The 19541-nt window shown below is 38.1% G+C and overlaps 4 protein-coding genes across 4 annotated transcripts in view; 2 read left to right on the top strand and 2 right to left on the bottom strand.

Annotated features, from left to right (window-relative positions):
- Window positions 1-5063, top strand: part of LOC141902072 (tonsoku-like protein) — a 29145-nt gene extending 24082 nt beyond the window's left edge. Inside the window, exons 16-23 of the mRNA XM_074789714.1 lie at window positions 303-459; window positions 999-1077; window positions 1313-1462; window positions 1960-2123; window positions 2851-3022; window positions 3873-4048; window positions 4202-4275; window positions 4887-5063. Of these exons, the coding sequence (XP_074645815.1) occupies window positions 303-459; window positions 999-1077; window positions 1313-1462; window positions 1960-2123; window positions 2851-3022; window positions 3873-4048; window positions 4202-4275; window positions 4887-4947 (1033 nt within the window). The 3' untranslated portion in view covers window positions 4948-5063. The remainder of the gene's footprint in view (window positions 1-302; window positions 460-998; window positions 1078-1312; window positions 1463-1959; window positions 2124-2850; window positions 3023-3872; window positions 4049-4201; window positions 4276-4886) is intronic.
- Window positions 5064-6332: 1269 nt separating this feature from the next.
- On the top strand, window positions 6333-9689 carry LOC141902606 (uncharacterized). The gene is made up of 2 exons (XM_074790419.1): window positions 6333-7379; window positions 8116-9689. The coding sequence occupies exons 1-2, from the start codon at window positions 6488-6490 to the stop codon at window positions 8295-8297; spliced, it is 1074 nt and encodes a 357-aa protein (XP_074646520.1). The 5' UTR covers window positions 6333-6487; the 3' UTR covers window positions 8298-9689.
- Window positions 9690-9846: 157 nt separating this feature from the next.
- LOC141902607 (serine hydrolase BPHL-like) lies at window positions 9847-12981 on the bottom strand. Its single transcript, XM_074790420.1, has 7 exons — window positions 12859-12981; window positions 12597-12697; window positions 11725-11891; window positions 11485-11638; window positions 10754-10888; window positions 10533-10656; window positions 9847-10081 (listed from the first exon to the last, which is right to left on the bottom strand). The coding sequence occupies exons 1-7, from the start codon at window positions 12951-12953 to the stop codon at window positions 9991-9993; spliced, it is 867 nt and encodes a 288-aa protein (XP_074646521.1). The 5' UTR covers window positions 12954-12981; the 3' UTR covers window positions 9847-9990.
- A 1659-nt stretch (window positions 12982-14640) lies between these two features.
- LOC141901521 (serine hydrolase BPHL-like) lies at window positions 14641-19517 on the bottom strand. Its single transcript, XM_074788822.1, has 7 exons — window positions 19508-19517; window positions 19142-19242; window positions 18779-18945; window positions 18532-18685; window positions 17697-17831; window positions 17490-17613; window positions 14641-17016 (listed from the first exon to the last, which is right to left on the bottom strand). Exons 2-7 carry the CDS (start codon window positions 19230-19232, stop codon window positions 16926-16928), a joined length of 762 nt encoding a protein of 253 aa, XP_074644923.1. The 5' UTR covers window positions 19233-19242; window positions 19508-19517; the 3' UTR covers window positions 14641-16925.
- Window positions 19518-19541: the final 24 nt, after the last annotated feature.

Here is a 19541-nt window from a genome sequence, read left to right on the forward strand (position 1 = left end):
CCATATTGTGTCCCTGAAAATTCAATGTTTTTATAATTTTGTCCCTGATCTGGTAATTGATAGGTTGGCAGATCTGAAAAGTAGTGATGTTTGGACACACACTGTTAATAAAAATTGGGCTATATTTCACTCGGAAAAAGGGGGGCCAAATAGCGTGATTCGATGACGATTATCCAAAATTACTGGGTAGGGATGTCTAAATCCGTCTCTGCTAGGCCATTAACGGTAGTCCTTGAACTATTGTTTATGGTACTCGAGTACAGCGCAGTACGTTAACAACACCACGTCGTTTCACATTCCAGCGAGCGTGGGCAGAATATTGAATGGCTCTGTAGCGAAGTGGCTAGCCGTTATTTTCAGCTGCACGGAATCCGTCCTTTAGTTTCGCTGAAGACTCACGACGGTGCATTTCTCTGCCCTAATGATCTCATTACGCATGTACTATCAACTAACGAACAGGTAGATGTCAGACGGCACGTGATGATTGGCAAATAATTCTCATACTAGCTCCCGAAGAACTAAGTCTGCCCCCATATTTGTTGATGTTTGCCCAAAATTGATGAGAAGGCATTGAATTATGTTCTGTATTCATAGATTGTTTGAATTGTTGTAGTCGTTGGAAACATGAAGTAACCAATAGCACCTAAAGCAAAACATTAGATTTAATCATTTTTGAGCCATAGAAACCTGGTTTTTTTTTTTAGAAAATGTGCACTACGCCATCAATATATCGGGGCTAGACTCGCTGCCAGTCAATTCAATTCAATTATCTATATACCCAAAATAATATCAAAAATAACTTTATAGATCCTTGATATTATGTAAGTTATATTGTATTATCTATTATCGAAAATCTTAAGCAATATATGTGTTATTTTTCAAGACATCAATAAACTTTAAACTTAGTTTTCTTGTTGTCAATCTGGACCCAAACGATCAAAAGTTAACAAATCAGGAAATTGTCATTATTGCTGAGGTTGTAAATTTTTCATTGTCAGCTTGAAGCTGTATTCATCAGATGGGATTTGGCTCCATTACCAGATCGTTATAAAGATGCCTGTAATGTCTTGAAAAGTGGTAAGTTTCGTATTATCTTTATTTACCAGGAAAGATAAGATATATAAAGTATACAGTAAACTAGTCCATTTATTAATGGATGAGACCTGTTTATTTGTTCACGATATTTTGCCTTCTTATCGATGCGGAACTGGAAAAATATCAGCCATCCAGTTGTTGTCCGCTATTTTTGTCATGTTCAGAGTGTACCCCCAAAAAGTAATTCAATGTATTAAATCGGTGTTTGTATTTGCAGTTGCCTACCGGAATATTCGATCATTGTTACAGACAGCGATTCATTCGTCCGTGTTAGATTTATCGAGTTTATTTCTACGCGTCAATCAACTGCAACCGGTATTCAGCGCCTTACAATGCGAATCGTCACTCACTGAACTCATCTTACACGGTACGTACACTAGGGCTATCTATTCGCATTTCAGTCGGGTGTAGATTGTGACGGAAGCTTCGCTGAAGCTTTACAACTCGGGTCAAGCTGAGATCTGATCTGATCATCTGCGATTAATAACACTCACAGTCACATCGCGAGGTCGACCGACCAAGATTGGCGTATCTCGGCTATACTCGGGTCACCTGTTCCAGTCATTTTTTAAACGAACGCTTAAGTCATGTGATGTGTACGTCGCTGTTCATTGGCTACGATATGACGATCGCTCGTAAGCACACTCAGGTCACATAAGATTCGATTCGATCGTTGTAAGAAATAGAACATGTCCGATTGGCCGGTCTGCAATCAGTTTTAACGATATTAACTCATGTCGCAAAAATTCCCCGACTGAAAAATCAGCGACCGGTTCCCGATTCCATTTAGTTTCTAGTTGAAGTTCTCGTATTTCTTGGTCTTCAGAACATTCCAGTTCACGGATATATTTTTTTCTTCTCAAGGAAATCGCATCGACGACACGGGAGTTGTCCACCTGAAAAAAGCCTTGAGCTCGATGTCAAATTTGCTTAAACTCGATTTGTCCAGCAATCACTTAACTTCCGATGGTTTGAAAGAATTGACTTCGGTTGTTACGGAATCCACAGATAATCGTAAATCACTACAGGTAAATGAATGAAAGCTGTGGACATTCACTGCTTCAAAGTAGGCTAATGTCTGGCATTTGTAGTGCATGACATTTTTAGTAAAAGATGAACTGATAAATGATTTGTATGTACATTTTAAATGAAAGACGTCTCAGGTTAAGGGCCAAAAGAAATTTTTAAAAGTTTAAGTTAACCGGTGGATGAATGCCATAGTGACAACTGAAATTGCATTCTTTCTAACATAGTACCGGTATCTACCAGTTAACCCCAACCAACTTGCCTCTGAAGTATGGATGATCAAAATTTGGAAGTTTAGTCCAAGTCCGTTGTAATTACGCCATCCTTTGAAATACCTCTGCCTACTTAATGCCAGCATTTTTTAGAGAAAAATTTCCTCAATCTTAATCAAATTCAATGAAAATACCATTCTTTATAACAAGTAGGAAGAATATATGAGATCTGAGGTGCATTTTTATTCCAAATCAAGATTAAGACGTTTCGGCCTTGAAGCCTTTTTCAACTACTCATTGTAGTACTTGGAGGTGAAGGAAACGCGATCAAATTTTCCAACAAAGTTCTTAATAACGCCAAATTTTTCACGTTTTTCAATGGTCCCAATAGTGGTATTACAGGTATATAGGACTTTTACTGTATCAAATGTCTAAAGGAGTCAGTCCAGGCTGCTGATTGATAAGTTCATCAAATCGTCGGGATTCAGTACGGTATTAGTTGTTCTCTGTTTTTCAGAACGTCACGACGTTGAATCTGAGCTATAATTTTCTGGGCGATCATTGCTTAGTGAATTTGGTGCCATTCTTACGCAATTTACCGCAGTTGACTCATTTAAATCTGATGGCGTGTAAGCTAACGGCTCAGTGTTTTACAGTTCAGCCGTTGATCGTCAAGGAAGCTTTACAGAGTAAGAAAACGCATGGAGAAGGGCCTAGTTTCCACAAATCTTAATTAAGTTTGTTAAAAATCAGGAGGTTGTCATAAGCAACAAATAATCAAAATTTTTTTTCATAAGACTAGTCCATGAATATGTTGAACAGGGCCCAGTTTCACTGAAAGGATTAAGGTCTATATCGATTTAACCCTTTCAGTGCATCTACACCGTGATGGATTTTGCTAGTACACCGCACTGTGGTGTATTGATGTAATTAGTAATTAGTTCTTATCTCTATTGAAAGATGGCAGCACCTGTCACACATAGTGAAATATTAGTAACTAACAATACACCGCGTTGCAATGTAGACGCACTATAGTGGTATTCCCGTTATTCAACACAGTAGGGTGGAATTTTTCTAAGTTTTTAAATTATCTCCAGCACTATAGGGTATTGATTAGTCAGCACTGAAAGGGTTAAGATAAACTGAATGAATGAAGAAATTAAATTGATTTAAGAGTTCAACCTTTTTGTGAAACTGGGCCCAGAGCTGCCATCTGTGTGCGAGTATTACTTTATTGACCTGAAAAACACTGATGTGATGTTGATAGAAATATGAAGGATGTTACTGAGGTGTCAAAAAGTGGGGGTCAGGGAAAATTTTGAAAAATTCGATGCATTTAGGTACATTCTGAGCACTTTCCTGGTTGAAATTAGGAATGGCAATATGCTCACAATTTCACCATTTTCTTTTTTTTGGAGGGGGTAGAAAATTGCATGGCCACTCAGCCGAAAAAGGGGGTGTGCTGCCCTGGATTGGACCTTGATTTATTTTAATGTGGGTATTTGATGAAGTAATCCACTTGTTTCACATTGTTTTTAGGAAGTTCACTGACATCGTTGAATATGTCGATGAACACATTCGCTAATATTGGTATCGAGTTGCTGCTAAAATCATTGAATCCACAAAAAGTGACTGACTTAGTGTTGACTAATACAGTTCCCAGCGCCAGCAGTTCTGTTATGATCCCAACATACGTTTTCAATTATCTCAAACAAGTAAGTTAACAAACTTTTGTATATCAAGGTACTTGGAGAGCTGTGAAAAGTCGAACAGCTATCGGTAAAATGCATTAAATTCTTATCATGAAAAATAGAAAAAGAGCTGACGCTCAATGTTCAATGGGTCTTCTATTCTTCTTTTTCATTCAGCCTGGATGTGCTCTGAAGAAATTAAACATCGAAAATTGTTTCATCCCAGACGATGCCTTATGCAATATTATACAGTAAGTAAACGGTCGAATCATCCTAGACAAGATATATTTACTTATCAGGGTATAGAATATTCTGGCTAAATTATCACCTCCTATAGAACATGATTTTATGCACAAAACCTTGATAAATTCCGGCTGTGTGACAGTTTCTTGAAAAACAGTACGAGATACATCAAGACTCCCAGGAACATTTCCAGGGGCAGACTTTGACAAGAGCACATAGAAATGAAAAAGGATACAGTTAAAAAGGGAAAGTTTCTACGCAGAGCACGCATCAAACCGAATCAGGGGTCTGGAAAATTTATAAATTCCATCACATTTTCATACTATTTCTAGGCACTTGAAGGACATTTAAGAAAATGAAACTTAAACTTAAACTGAACATTGAGCTGCAAACTGTGGTTCTATTAGTTTTGGGTGGGAAAAGTGCCCAGGAGAATTGCAGCAAGAGCATGTGCTACTTGCGCTGGGTCCACCCTTGATTCTTTCCTCCCTGAATGCTAGTGTTTTCCATGAACCCTCCCCCAGCTTTGACTCAGAATCATTGATGACCCCAAACCAGATGGCTATGGATATGAATTGTCGTTGAATGTTTCATCAGAGTGCTGTTTCTGTTCTTGTAGGAAGGTTGAAGGTTGCAGTATCCAGGATATGTCAGATGGTGAATTCAGAGATTACAGCTAGAAGTTACAGTAAAACTGTAGAACTAGAATGTACTGAAATATATTCTTATTTGTATATATATATTGCATTTACGGGTGATAACCTATAGTTTTGAACAAAAAATGTCCATGACGAAAGTCTGAATAAATTGTAATGACGTTAAAGACTTAAGTTGAGTGTGGATGAGTATTTGATATTAACGGTATGTTTTCAAGAAAGGTCCAAGAAAGAACTGATCTGAAACTTATGCAGCATTATGATCGTAAAATATTTTATTACCTAAGAACTTCACAACGAAAAGTTTTCGAAAAATTTTAGTTACAAATATCTCAAAATAAAATTAAACATTAAGGATGTAAATAGAAAGACAAGCGGTTAGTAAATTACTCAATTCTCACAAGTACATGAAGCTAATTCAAAAATTAAGATGCATGATTCAAGAAAGCTGCGCGATTGTACATAAAATTGGTTACATAATAATTCCTGAAATGGAAACCATAGCTATTCGACCTTGCCTATTTGCAATTTAGATCTCATATAGGCAACAGTTAGGCCTAATGGATTTACGCATTATTTTCACCGATCTCGTCTATAAGCTGCCAAACGTATCGTTCCTGATCGCAGATCATTTCGAACATATCGTCGCAAACTCCGCGTTCTTTCGCGTTGCGTTTCTCCATCTCATACAATTGACTAGAATCCAAATTCAGGTAATCCCTCCAGTTGAGAAACATCCTCGAGAACACGGATTCCGCGTCGTCGGGCTGTTCTAACCATGGATAGCTTGACGACGACGTATCTTCAATATCCTCGTTACTTGTTCGGTATTCATTCAGGAAACACAATTTCGGCAATTCGTATTTACTCTGAGGGCTGTTGTTGTAAGCGAGTGTCGGTTGTAGGCCTAATCTTTGTCCGTTTATGAAATTTGTCCGACCTGGTTTTCTATTGCCCAGGCGCGGTAGCAGTTGTTGGTTTCCAAACGGGGGTCTAGTTTGGTTCGACGTTGTAGCAGCCGTCACATACGCGCCGATCGGAAGATCGTTCGGGTATAAAACTTTAAAAAACGTTCTGGAGATCGTTTGGTGAAGGTTACTCATCAGTTCATCGGGCGTCATCAGAATATTTTCCAAAGATCTATCTTCTACGACTGCATGATTTTCGTTTTCCTGGTGGTAGAAAATATCGAAAGGAACATCGGTCAGCGTAGTGTAGAGTTGGTTATCGTTTGAATGTGGCGCGTCGCCTCCCATGCACGAAATGAGCGCTGTGACAGCTCGAGTGGTTTCTTCGGTGCCGTTCTGCATGATGCGCGCTGCCACGTGTTTGAAATGTTTGTAAACAAACCGTCGATTGTTTGGGAATTCCGCCAGCCTCGTTATCGATCTCGAAATTGACGTCACGGGTTTTCCGTTTTATATAAACGTTGCTCGCTTTTGCGCAGAAATGCGAGATTATTACACAATCTGTGGTTCGTTATGATTGTATAAGGTGCGAATCTTTGAATTGGCATTTGGGTTTTCATTTACTTCCACGTTAAGTGCCATAAATACCGCAAAAGATGGCTCAATTAACTTTCAAACGGCTACTTTCTGTTTGTGGTTCGACTTCCGGGTTGTTGCGTAATGCATCGAAATCTGTGAGCGTTAGCAGCATCAGAAGAGGTAGGCCTACAGCCGGATTAGAACAGTATCATACAAATGATGAACAAAACAGGGACTATAAGACGCGCTTTACGAAGCGATACCGCCACGTCGCGGTTGACAACGCCGAAGAAAAAGTATCGGTCGACAAAAATTTGCATCGATTGACCGAAAAATGGGAGCTCGAGAAAGCTGCGGATTTGGTCACGCAATGTTCCTTGACGAATAACACGAACTGTCTACCGAACGGTACCACGATTCAGGAATTACTGAAGAAATTAAGCGCGCTAGGCGATATCGATAATACGTTGCGGGTGCAAGCCGTCGCCCTGCAGCACAAAATACTGAATAAAAAACACGTTTATCGGTGGACCGCGGAGGCCTTTTACAACAGCGGAAAAATCGACGAAAGTATCAAAACGATCGAAGATTTCTACACGGAAAATAACGATTTCAAGGACATAGTGATTTTATTTTCGCAAGTTACGTTTCGGATACTGAAAGAGTTCCCCGAGAAAATCGACGTCGTCGTGAATTTCGCCGACAAAGCTTACGGATTAAGGGACCCTAAGCCGTACGCGGCGCTTTGGAAGTGCTATATCTTGGCCGAACAGTTCGAGAACGCCGATTCGTTGCAGCAGACGTATCCGGAATTGAAGCCGTACATCGCGATGATGGTGAACGAAATTTGCCAGAAACGAGACAAAATCGAACATAACGAGATGACGATACTGAAAAAATTAGTCGATGTTCCGGGATTGAAGCAGAAATTGACAGCGTTTCTTTATGAAATGCTACTGGATAAACTAAGTATGTATTCACTAGCAATTGGATATTTGTGGGACGTGTGTGACATGTTTGAATAATAACCTAGGTTATCCTAATGTCAACACCCCAGGAAAATATAGGCCTATTTAAAGTAATCTGCTATACGCCATTTCCCGGCTATTGAAGGAAACTAGCAGTCACATTGGACAAACAGAACTAGTCTAGTCCTAGGAACTTTTTACTGTAAAAACTGGCTACCACATTCATATCGAGAATTGTGAACTGCAATAAAATAAGTAATCAGTCAGGCGCGTTGGAAGCAATTTTTTATTGCTGCAGCCAAATGCTGATTTTGGACAGATTCTTAATATTGCCGCGGCGAATTGACTTAATTTCTTAAAAAACGTGGTATTCAAAGAAAAAAAGTCATTCAGTAAATTATTGCCGCGGTGTTGGCCGCTGCACTTCCAACGCCACTGTCAGTTCGTTTCTATAACTGCCAGGTCTGTAAGTGTTATAAACTTGTTATCATGATTTTAGAAGTAAATAGTTATGTACAGGGCAGATAGGCAGCCAGCTGGGTCAACTTTTAAGCTGGAATGAGAATAAGGGTACAAATATTTTTAGCTAAACCCTCCAACCGCAGGAAGAGAATCATCGGCAATCTTCGCCCGACTTAATAGGGTTCATAAAGAATGAAAATGAATATTAGATGATAATAAGATGAAGATATATCTACATTCGTGTACTTACTAAGTAATTGAACTTAATATTTCAGTTCATGTGTTTAATTGGGATGAAACGTTGAATATTCTGCAGAAGGCGAAGGATTCTCGGGTAAAACTTCATTATTTCAAAGTGATGTCATATCTTGATACGCTGTCCAGTTATTACACTAGCGGATCGGAGAGAACAATCGTACTCGAACTACAGGAATGGGCGGAAACGTTAGCGAAGTGATGAAATCCAGTGGGAGCTAAGGCCGCAAGATGCCAAGTATTCAGGTGCTGCTGAAATACTGCTTGTATGATTGACAATGTAATATCAATTTGCAGCCTGGAATCTCTCCTCGGACAAACCAACATGTTACGAAAACGGTTGGTGTGAGGCTACATTTGATATGTGTACTAATGAAAAGAGTTCCTTAGCAAGTTTTCTCAACTTTGTGATGCAATTGATACCTATTTCTCTAGCCCAGTTTTATAGACTGGTATTATCTTTAATCTGGGGGTTAACTCAATTGAAAATGGCCTGGATCCACCGCCTTCACCACATCCTTCCCCGGTAGGAATTTGAACCTGACAGCATCGAGACTCGCCACAGTATGGTACCCTGCCACACTAGGCTAGGTGCACAGCTACATGCGCAACATAGATGATGTATTTATGAGCCAATCAGAAATCTTGAATCTGTGAAATTTGCGTTTACAAAATGGGCAGTGTCGTTGGGGCTGTGAGGTTTTCATGTGGAAAGCCTGTGCACCAGGCTAGTGTGTGGCTGGGTTTCATACCATGGTTGAGTCTGATGATGCCATTAGGTTCGAATCCCTGCCAGGGAGGATGCCTTCACCATTGTTGTGTGAAGTCGAGACAATCATATTTGATTGTGCAGTGATATCTTAATGTGTAACGTTCATGTTGTAGTCCGTTTCCAATAAGATATGTCTGAAGCTTGGATGATCTAAAATTGGAAGAATGATTTAGTATCGCATGTCTTGAGAGGGAGCTTCTATCATGTACTAAACTGTGTAATAATAATAACCTGCTTAGCCAGCTGGTTCTCTATGAAAGCGAAAATACATATTTTTGATCAAAGGCAAAGTTAAGATGATCTCACAGTGCAGAGTATTTCCTTGGTTTCTTGAAAAAAGCATTTCTCAGTGAGTAGCTGTTTGTTGTTTATTCTATTGAGATAAATATCAAGAGTGTTGTTATGTGAAATAAGTTGCTTTCCTAGTTTATAAAATATATTCTAAACTACTGATATATTGTAGAATGCCGTTTTCGTAACGTGAAATAAAGCATACCAGGTTTATTGGTACCTTCAAAGAACTAATGGGCTAGTTGTGGGCCACTTCTAAACTTGTTGAAGCAGTAGATGATTAAACCAAGCCGCGTTCTCGATACTTAGAGAAAATAGCAAATCCAGACTACTCCGCTACCTGTCTAGTGTCAGGGTTACAGAATAGTTCCAGAAGAGTTAGAACTCATTGTGGTCATCCAGAAATCGGAATCTGTTGCACTCAGTGGAAGCCTAGCTGAGATAACTTCAGCCTTAGCAAATCATTGAAGAAGTAATGGTCAAAATGTTCATTAAGTATAAATATACATACATGTATTACCATAGCACAAGTGTACAATGTAAAAAATATGGTGTGAGCTAAAAATTTAAAGTACTCGGTATGGATTTATGCTTTTTGACTTGGCATTAATATTGTTAATAAATTCTATGTTTCAATAATACAAGTTATTGTTTTAAAACTTATCGATTTCATTCTGAAGAATCTCTTAAATTGCTACGAGTCCATAATATCCGATGATTAAAAACATAATGTCAATACTGTGAATAGATGGAATACAACTGCAAAATTCACCATTAATCATTGGGCACTGTTACGGCACTTTAGTTGAATTTAACAAGTCCTGGTTATAGATCAGTTTTCCAGGAACTGTTTGACTCTTTCGTTAAATTCATCCTCATATCTCAGGTGAATATTGTGTTTTCCATTTGGGTAACGTTCCAATCTGTATAGAATAAAAATATGTATATTTAGGTCATATTAGTAAAGTGCAAGACCATTCAACCTATGTTAGCTTATTTCCAACCCAGCGGCCTGTTCATAGCCCAGTTACTAGCTGAGCCCAGTGTTACGTACATTGAAGATAACTTAAGATAAGACTTAAGGACAAGGTACATTGCCTACCGCTAAGTCGAAATTTAAGCCTGAACATATGCCAAGAACCTACGTAACCTTAGTAAACATTATCTTGAGTTTATCAAACCCTTCATGGTAGTGAAATCAGGACGATCCCCACCTAGTTTCCGCCAGGGACCAATAAATAGCTTTTAGGTCGAAAGTACCATTGTAGGCTATAGCAACACATTGAAACTACCGTATTTTAGGAAGCACAAGTTTCTTTACTTGTATTATTTTGAAATTAAAGTCAAGCGCAAATCAGTCTGGAATATACTTACATTGAACCAGCTATATTTTCATGAAGGTATATTGGATGGTTTTCCGGAACAAGAGGATCTTTATCTCCGTGAAGAATCAATGTTGGACATTTAACGTCTTTTAAATCATATTTGAATATGTTGCCTACAAATCGAAATTAGTACATTAGTACCGGTAAATATTACTTATTTACGCATTGCTTTGCATAACATGATGCTATGAAGTTTTTGAAGCTACGTACCTTCTTCACCGTTACTCGCGTATTTCAGAATGCTTTGCACCCATGACTCCCACAAATCTTTGAATTTCTCATATCCGTACATGTCGACGAATGGTTGTTTCATTCTGTCGCTCCATTTATTCAAATCATAAATACCTATGATAGAAGTATATAGACAAAATCCTTTTTCGCACTATCAGTCTGAATGATGTTCCCTTAAATTGTCTCATCCAAAAAATTCATTACTCAGACGCTTGAGTATGCTTTAAAGTGGAATAAGTCTACTCGAGAATTTAAATCAATCAATTAATTGTATTAATTAGCCAATCAGAAATTCTGTTCTATTTCAGCCCAAGTTTTTCCATTTATAGTATTTCCATGAAATTTGCCTCCACAAGTATACAGCCAGCAATCTGACAGGTGCCGCAAGTTTTCGTGCGGTGAACCTTCGCATGTACCTGGGCATTCGGGCTAGTGTGGCAGGGTTTCGTACTGGTAACCGAGTGTAGCAATACCATCAGGTTTGAATACCTGCCACGTAGGATGCTAAATACGGGGATGTTTTTGGCAAGGAACACGTCATGCTTACGGTAATCCTAAGCCCTAACAGACTTGAAGCTGAATGGCCCAGTTACTCCTATTGTATTTTATTAATCCAGTGACAGGTGTATATAAATTAAACTTAATTTGGAAGCCTAGCCAATTATAGGCGCTAACGAGAAAGCGGCCATCTATTCTGAGTGGATAGATACCATGATAACAAGCTTTGTCCTTTTCGTCGCAGTAACTGTTCGAACCCCAGACAATTAATTTGTGGACTAATTTCGGATATCGCGCGGCTAATATAACACCCGTATTTCCTCCATCACTCCATCCCATCACCGAGAAATAGGGTTTACCAATTTTCTGCAAATATTGTTGTTCGATATGAATTTATTAAATCGTCATAATAAGTTTTAGGCTTTGCTGAAAACTTTTCGAGCAGTCGATACCTTCATAAACTCAGCAGCGACTTCAGCATCGTCGTGTAAAAATTGTTCAGTCCATTTTCGTTCGGGAGGTGTACTCTTCCCATAACCGGGCGGATCAAATGCGACTAATGTTACATCTTTTCCCCAGTTGTGTTTCAGTTGCGGTCCAAAATCAGTTTCTCCACAGCCTATAAAACACGAAATCCAATGAACGAAACTTCTCGAGCACCAGGGGCCCGACATAAAAAGTTTTTGACCCCAAAACCTTTCGAAAAAATTAGGTTCGATTGCCGCCCGTGCCGAAGCTCACCCCAACATGAACCCTGGCTGCAAACCCTTAATTGGTTAATTACATTGCCCAAGATTTCTTGTGCGGACAGGTTGTCGCTATGCGGCTGCCGGTCTAAATGTCTAGCCAAACGTGGTGAGCTTTGGTGGGAGGCAATCAAACCCTGGCAAGCGAGGATGGGCCTAAATCTGAAACATGAGGGAAAGTCACAGACCATGTTGCCCAAGCCCCTGTGCATATTCAGGGTTTGGGCGTCGGCAACCGTCGAGATATGCGGCACCTTTGTCAGGGACCCCAATTATCACACATTTGCTGAGGCTTGGGTAGTCATAGTCAGTCACTAGTTAGTTACCTAATCGTTGGTGGTAAGCTTTTCATAATCGGATGAGCTTATACCAACTACGTATGTGGTTTGTGAAAATATGCGATCGTGAAACTAAACCACAGTAAGGTTACTGGTTACTGACTAACTCAGTAACCTGACCGTGGTTTAGTTTCACGATCGCATATTTTCACAAACCCATCTGATTATAAAAGCTTACCACCAACGATAAAGGTAACAAACTAATAAGGCATGGGGTAAGATCTCAGACGTTCATTTTACCCAATGCACCAGGTATCAGCAGGATTGTACGGTCAGCATTTGGATTACCAACGATCTCATAATGAATAGTTTTACCATTGACGTCAACCAAATGGCTTGATCTACAAAAATGACCAAATGCCACATTTTTGAGGGCCTTATGTTGTTTTTTAAAGTTGACAAGAAAAAACAGGACGAGCAAAAAATGATCGAAATTGTGAGTAACGTAATTCTAAATTCTGTTTCAAACGTTCAAGGTATTTATTCACTAGTTGACACTCACAAATAAGGCGTACTGAAATGGAATTTCCTGACCAAACTTCCCAACGTTTTAGTGTTTCGAAAAAGATTCGAAATCTTTAGTGCAGAAATATTCATTTTGAGAGCTGTCACGAACCGGTTCTCACAAACCTTGAACCATGATGTGGCGCCACCTCTCCAATGTTTTGTAGATATAATTAAGATAGTAAAGTCGAGACCCAACAAATGATTTAATTTTGGAGATTATATTTTCGTGTATTCATACTCTAGACTATTGAATTATAGATTTATATCTGTGGTCGATTTTTTAGTACAACAGTTTTTTTTTTATATTTGAGATGCGTGTTCGATCGAAACGGGTAAAGAATCTACCGGTACCGGTACTAAAAAAGTACAAAATTAGAATCTGAAATTAGTAATCAAATTCATATGCGTGGACTTAACAGCCTGCTCAATAACATGTGACAATGTATACGGCTACTCTCAAGAACCCTCACCTACTGCAGACCCAGACAGAAAGTCTGATATCAAATGTTCCGCTTGTTTATTTAATATGGCCCTCTTGTACGGTAACAATTAACCCATGCAAGAATTGAAATTAATTGCAGGAAGATGTACTGATACTTAACGATGAAATATATCCTCGCTGAAATGAGTTTGAATGGTGATTATTTATTTAATTTTTCTCGCACCGACGTTTTGGTTAAGATTATTGTATTTTCGCAATGAGGAAAAGAAAAGTGTCATAACAGACAGAATTGGAAAAAATTACAGCATTCTTTTATTTTTACACCTGGTTTTTCTTATAGTAATTTTCGCTAAGTTATAGCCGGGCATCCCCACGGCGTCGCACCCGAAGAGCTGGAACTATCAAATAAATTCAGGGCAACATCGATCGAACGATTTTGGTGCCGTATAACGCATGATACTTAATTTACAGTTCGATTGGTAGATTTTCTGAGTTCTTGCTCTTCGAAACGATGTACCGTACATGTATTGTACAACATCTGCTATATTATAATATAGTGAAGAATTATTACGGTCGGATGTGTCTCGAGGGAGAGGGGATACATGCTTTCAAGCCAAGTCTTGGAAAAGCATCTGTGTCGGTGTCGTTTGACAAGAACAAGTTTCAAGTTTCAAGTTTGTTTATTCATCATAATCAAATGACATGATCGTCAATGAAAAGCGAATTAGAAGAAAACAAAATAATATATATATACAATACTAGGATTACAAAAATATTTACAAGAAAGAGTGCGATGATTCCGAACATAGTTACCGTACTCGGTTACTCGGAAGTGGTATTGAAGCAAACTTCACCGAGTTGAGAATCGGGAAATTGAGCTTGATTTTAGCCCACTTGGAACTCACGCACTTTCCATTTGTTCGTCGCCAGTATTTCCTTCTTTCCTTCACAGTATCTAATATTGGAACTGGTGCCTGGGAATTTTTGTAGCCGCAATCATTTCCCAAAATTGTGGCTAATTGACAAGTGCTATTGATTGTGACGAGTATTGTACGAAGTTAAATTCATCTCACAATGTGTAGGCCTAATAATTTCTTGGTTGGAACTATCAGTTACTGTTTGTTGTTTATTCTATGAGATTCCGCTGTATAGCAAAAGCAGAGTGCTCTACCAGCCTTATAACAGGGTGACGGATTATTCTATTCCAGAATAATGTAGTTAGAGATTATTCTGGTCTGCCTAGGATACTTACAGCCTCATAAAATCAATAGAATCAATGAAGTAATTGGTAAAATGTTCAATAAATATAAATGTATATTTATTTCCGTAGCCCAAGTATACAATATAAAAGATATGCTGAGCGAAAAAGATATAAAATAGACTTATGCTTGGCACTGATATTTTAAATAAATTCTACACCTATGTTCATACATATAACTTTAGAATTTCCTTATTGTTGCAAGTTTATGATATATCAGATGATCTAAAACAAAGTATTTCAATTTCACTGTATCAATAAAATACATGCTAATACCGTGTATCAATAACATACACGCTTAAACTGTGTATGAATAAAATACATGCTAATAACGTGTATCAATAAAATACATGCTAATACCGTGAATCAATACACGCTTAAACGGTGTATGAATAAAATACATGCTAATAACGTGTATCAATAAAATACATGCTAATACCGTGTATCAATAACATACACGCTTAAACTGTGTATGAATAAAATACATGCTAATAACGTGTATCAATAAAATACATGCTAATACCGTGTATCAATAACATACACGCTTAAACTGTGTATGAATAAAATACATGCTAATAACGTGTATCAATAAAATACATGCTAATACCGTGTATCAATAACATACACGCTTAAACTGTGTATGAATAAAATACATGCTAATACCACGTGTCAATAAAATACATGCTAATACCGTGTATCAATAAAATACATGCTAATACCGTGTATCAATAGAATACATGCTAATACCGTGTATCAATAGCTAATACTGTTTACACTGTAAATAAAATTGCTTAAACTGTGCATACCGGTAAATAAAACATGTGCTTATACTGTGTATCAATAGAATACATGCTAATACTGTGTATAAATAAAAAACATGTATAAACTGCGTATAAATAAAATATACTAGATACAAGAAACTTTATTGAGTCTTAAGACAATACAATATATCATATCAACATTTGCACTAAAAAGTAGGACAATACACAGATGTCACTGTTCAATCATCAAGTTACATTAATTATTTAATACGCTGCTCGAATCCACATAGATGGCAGCACATGTGTTTCATCCCCTAACATCAACAATACACAACCACAGGGGCCTTGCCACACTTTGACAATGGATGGACGATACCAGTATCTCCATATAAAAAGATTGGGACACTGGCATCCCTCCATCCACCATCAAACCGCGACAAGCCCCTGTGTACAAAACAAGAGTCTTCTATTAGGCAGAATTATTATATTTCACTGAATAGCATTCTTGCAAAAATTTCATGCACGGTACCGGTATGTCAACTTCTTGTGATCCTTACATTATTTAACATTTTTCTTCATTAGAAAGATAATCAAAGTCAACAACAAAGTTGAATTACTTTTCAAATAAAACCTCTCTGTTTTTGGAATCTGGAGCAGTCAGTACAAAAGTATACTGCGTATTTATAAAATACCAGAGGTGGAGATCCAGTATGGGAGCGTTCCCATCTTACGTACCTCTATTGGGGGGAAGGGGGTTACTGAATTTTGGTACAAAGTGGTACATGGGGGAGGGAGGTCAGCATAAAAGGTAGTACTTTGAGGGAGGGGGTATTAATCAATTTTGGTCAGGGTCCAATCTAAGTACTCGTCCGGGACAAGTATATTTCTAGTGCAAGTGGGTTATCATTATCACTTGTCAACTGGATGAGTGCAACTTTACGTCTCAAAGCTTTTTTCCCACTGGGTACAACAAATGATTGTGCCACCAGTCTGTCTAGCTGTGTAGGGCAAGTTGATATTTGAGGGGGTCAAGTGAAATTTCAGATAGGTATGCTCCACCGGCAAGTGGCTTTTAATTCTTTAGATCGGACCCTGTTGGTATGTACTTTACGCACCAAACTCAAATGAAAATAGCCGATACTGGTGTTTTACAGTGGAACCTCGTTACAACAAACTTCACGGGACCAGAGAATATGTTCGTTATAACCAATAGTCCGTTAAATCCAGTATGAAATTAATTGAATTTTCTTACTTGGGACGTAATTCTATATTTGTTATATCTGTTGAATCGTTGTATCCGAGTTCGTTATCAGCTTTTAGAACCTGGTATATAAAATCAATAAACAACAATAATTGCTTAATTCAGGTATTTATATTTTGTTCTGATTTCTGTTTGGATCATGGGTGCCATGGTACGTACCTAAGAGGGGGTCAGTGAATTTGGTACAAAGGTGGTACGAGGGGGGTCAGAAGAACAGGAGATTTTGCGGTACGTAATTTGTGAACGCTCCCTAACCAGAAACCGGAATTGAATTATTATAGGAATCGTAAAATTGTTCAGACACATGTGAGTTGAATTTAACAAGCCCTGGTTTCATTAATCAGTCGTCCAAGAACTGTTTGACTCTTTCGTTAAATGCATCCGCGTATCTCAGGTGAATATTGTGTTTACCATTTGGGTAACGTTTTAATCTACAAAATAGACAAGTTTATGCAAGTCGATTTTAGAAAGCGAAAGACCATAAAAGCGATGATAACTGGCATATTTTCAACCTGGAGTCCTGTTTCATAGACCAGTTACAACCTAAAGTACATTAATCTTAAGTACATTTATGACAACTTTGAGCCTATCATGAATTTAAGCCTGGACCTTTTTTGTACGCAGAACGCACAATCTAGTAGCATATACATTACTGCAATCAGAGTAAATTTTATCTCGAGTTTCGGAAAGAAATCAGGACAATTCCCACCAAATTGTAGTTTATTTCCCTCCTGAGATGAATTACAAGCTTCAAAGTTGTAAGTATGGTAGGCTATGAGGGATACGGCTTAGGAAACTCATTCCAGGAAGCACAAGTTTCTTTTGCTTGTTCATCTGAGTTGAAATAAAAGTCATGAACAAGTGTTTTTGTTGATTACGGTAAGCCTGGATTATATGTACTTACGTCGAACCAGCTATATTTTCATGTAAGTAGGTCGGATGGTATACCGGGACTTGTGGGTCTTTATCTCCGTGAAGAATAAGTGTTGGACACTTAACATTTTTTAAGTCATCTTTATATATGTTGCCTATAAATCAAAATTCATGAAATTTGCTCATCTACACATTGCAATGTCTTAATTTCTGCTATGAAGTTTTTATGGCTACGTACCTTCTTCACCATTACTCGCATATTTCAGAATGCTTTGCACCCATGACTCCCATAAATCTTTGAATTTCTCGTATCCGTACATGTCAATGTACGGTTGTTTCCTGCTATGGCTCCATTTATTCAACTCATCAATACCTACGATAAATATTATAGACAAAATCCATTTTGAAAATATTGGTTCACACTGAATGATGTTCGTATAATTGTGCCAGCCAAAAATGCACTACAGAACACTCCTATTTACTCAAATACTTTCAAGTCGAATAACCTTTTTCCAACTCGAACACAAATGTTTGAACCAATGTAAAAGAATGTGAATTAAATTCCATTGTCGATCTCGAATTCTCGCCTCAAACTCGAACAAAAATCGCTAGTCCCAATTGGATTTAGTTTTAGGGGTTTACCGTAGTTTTCCTTAAAATTCAGTAACTATAGGCTTTTTATTCTAGATTGGTTCTATAGGCCAGCTAAATATGGGGATGTTTTCGCTAGAAGTAAACCTCACTAAACCCACCTTACCACACTATCAAAGCTTAACGGCCCAGTTTCTTGAAAGTTGATTAAAGTTAGATTTTCATTCAGGAGCCAGTAGCCCAAAAATTGGTTAGAGTTATACCAGTGGATAAATGACTTAGTGACAATCAAAAAGTCTATTGTTACTATAGCCGGTTATCTTAAACCAGCTTTTGAGCAAATGGCCACAGAGCTATTTTGTTTACCACGGTATCTATCAGCTGCTTTAAATTTAACTTAAGATCTCAGCGAACGATCGCCTTTCTTATTTTGACGTCTGGCCACCGGTCGAGGCAGCCATCTTTTTGAGAAGGATATATACCATGATAACAGGCTCTCATCTCCTCGTCGCAGTAACTGTTCGAACCCCAGATAACCAATTTGTGGACTAATTTCGGATATCGCGCCGCCAGGATAACGCCCGTATTGCCTCCATCACTCCATCCCATCACTGAGAAATAAGGCTTGCCAATTTTCTACAAAATATATATATATATATATATGTAATATGAAAAATTAAATAGTTAGAAGTTATTATAGGCTTTCGTTGGAAATTTTTAAGGGGGAACCTTCATAAACTTGGCAGCGACTTCAGCATCGTTGTGTAAAAATTGTTCAGTCCATTTTCGTTCGGGAGGTGTACTCTTCCCATAACCGGGTGGATCAAATGCGACTAATGTTACATCTTCTCCCCAGTTGTGTTTCAGTTGCGGTCCAAAATCAGTTTTTCCGGAACCTATAAAAACGTGAAATCCATTTAATGAAATTTCTCAGTCACAAGAGCCCAACATAAAAAGTGACCCATGTATCCTAGGTACTAAGAAAATCGTTATTTTTTTACATTTTTTATAATACATATAGTACCGGTACCCGTAGGATACCAAATACGTCCATGGCTCAGGGTAAAATCTCTGGCGTCCACGCTAATTTACCTAATGCACCAGGTATCAGCAGGATTGTACGGTCAGCATTTGTATTACCAACAATCTCATAATGAATAGTTTTACCACTGACATCAACCATATGGCTCGAGCTACAAACAACACACGACATTGACAAATATTAAATTAAATTGACCAATACAAAAACTAAAATTATAAACATGATAAAGGACAACAGCAAAAATTTGTGAATTATTTCTGTATTAAACGTTCAAGGTATTAAGATTGGTTAACGCTTACAAATAAGGCGTGCTGTAATGTAATTTTCTGACAAAACTTCCCAACGTTTTAGTGTTTAGAAGATGCGTAATCTTAAGCGCAGAAATATACATTGGTGCGAGCTGTCATAAGTCATACCTTGGACCACGATGTGGTGCCACCTTGCGTAAAT

This window comes from Tubulanus polymorphus, chromosome 3 (assembly GCF_964204645.1).
Source record: "Tubulanus polymorphus chromosome 3, tnTubPoly1.2, whole genome shotgun sequence".
In the NCBI taxonomy this organism is placed as follows: Eukaryota; Metazoa; Nemertea; class Palaeonemertea; order Tubulaniformes; family Tubulanidae; genus Tubulanus; species Tubulanus polymorphus.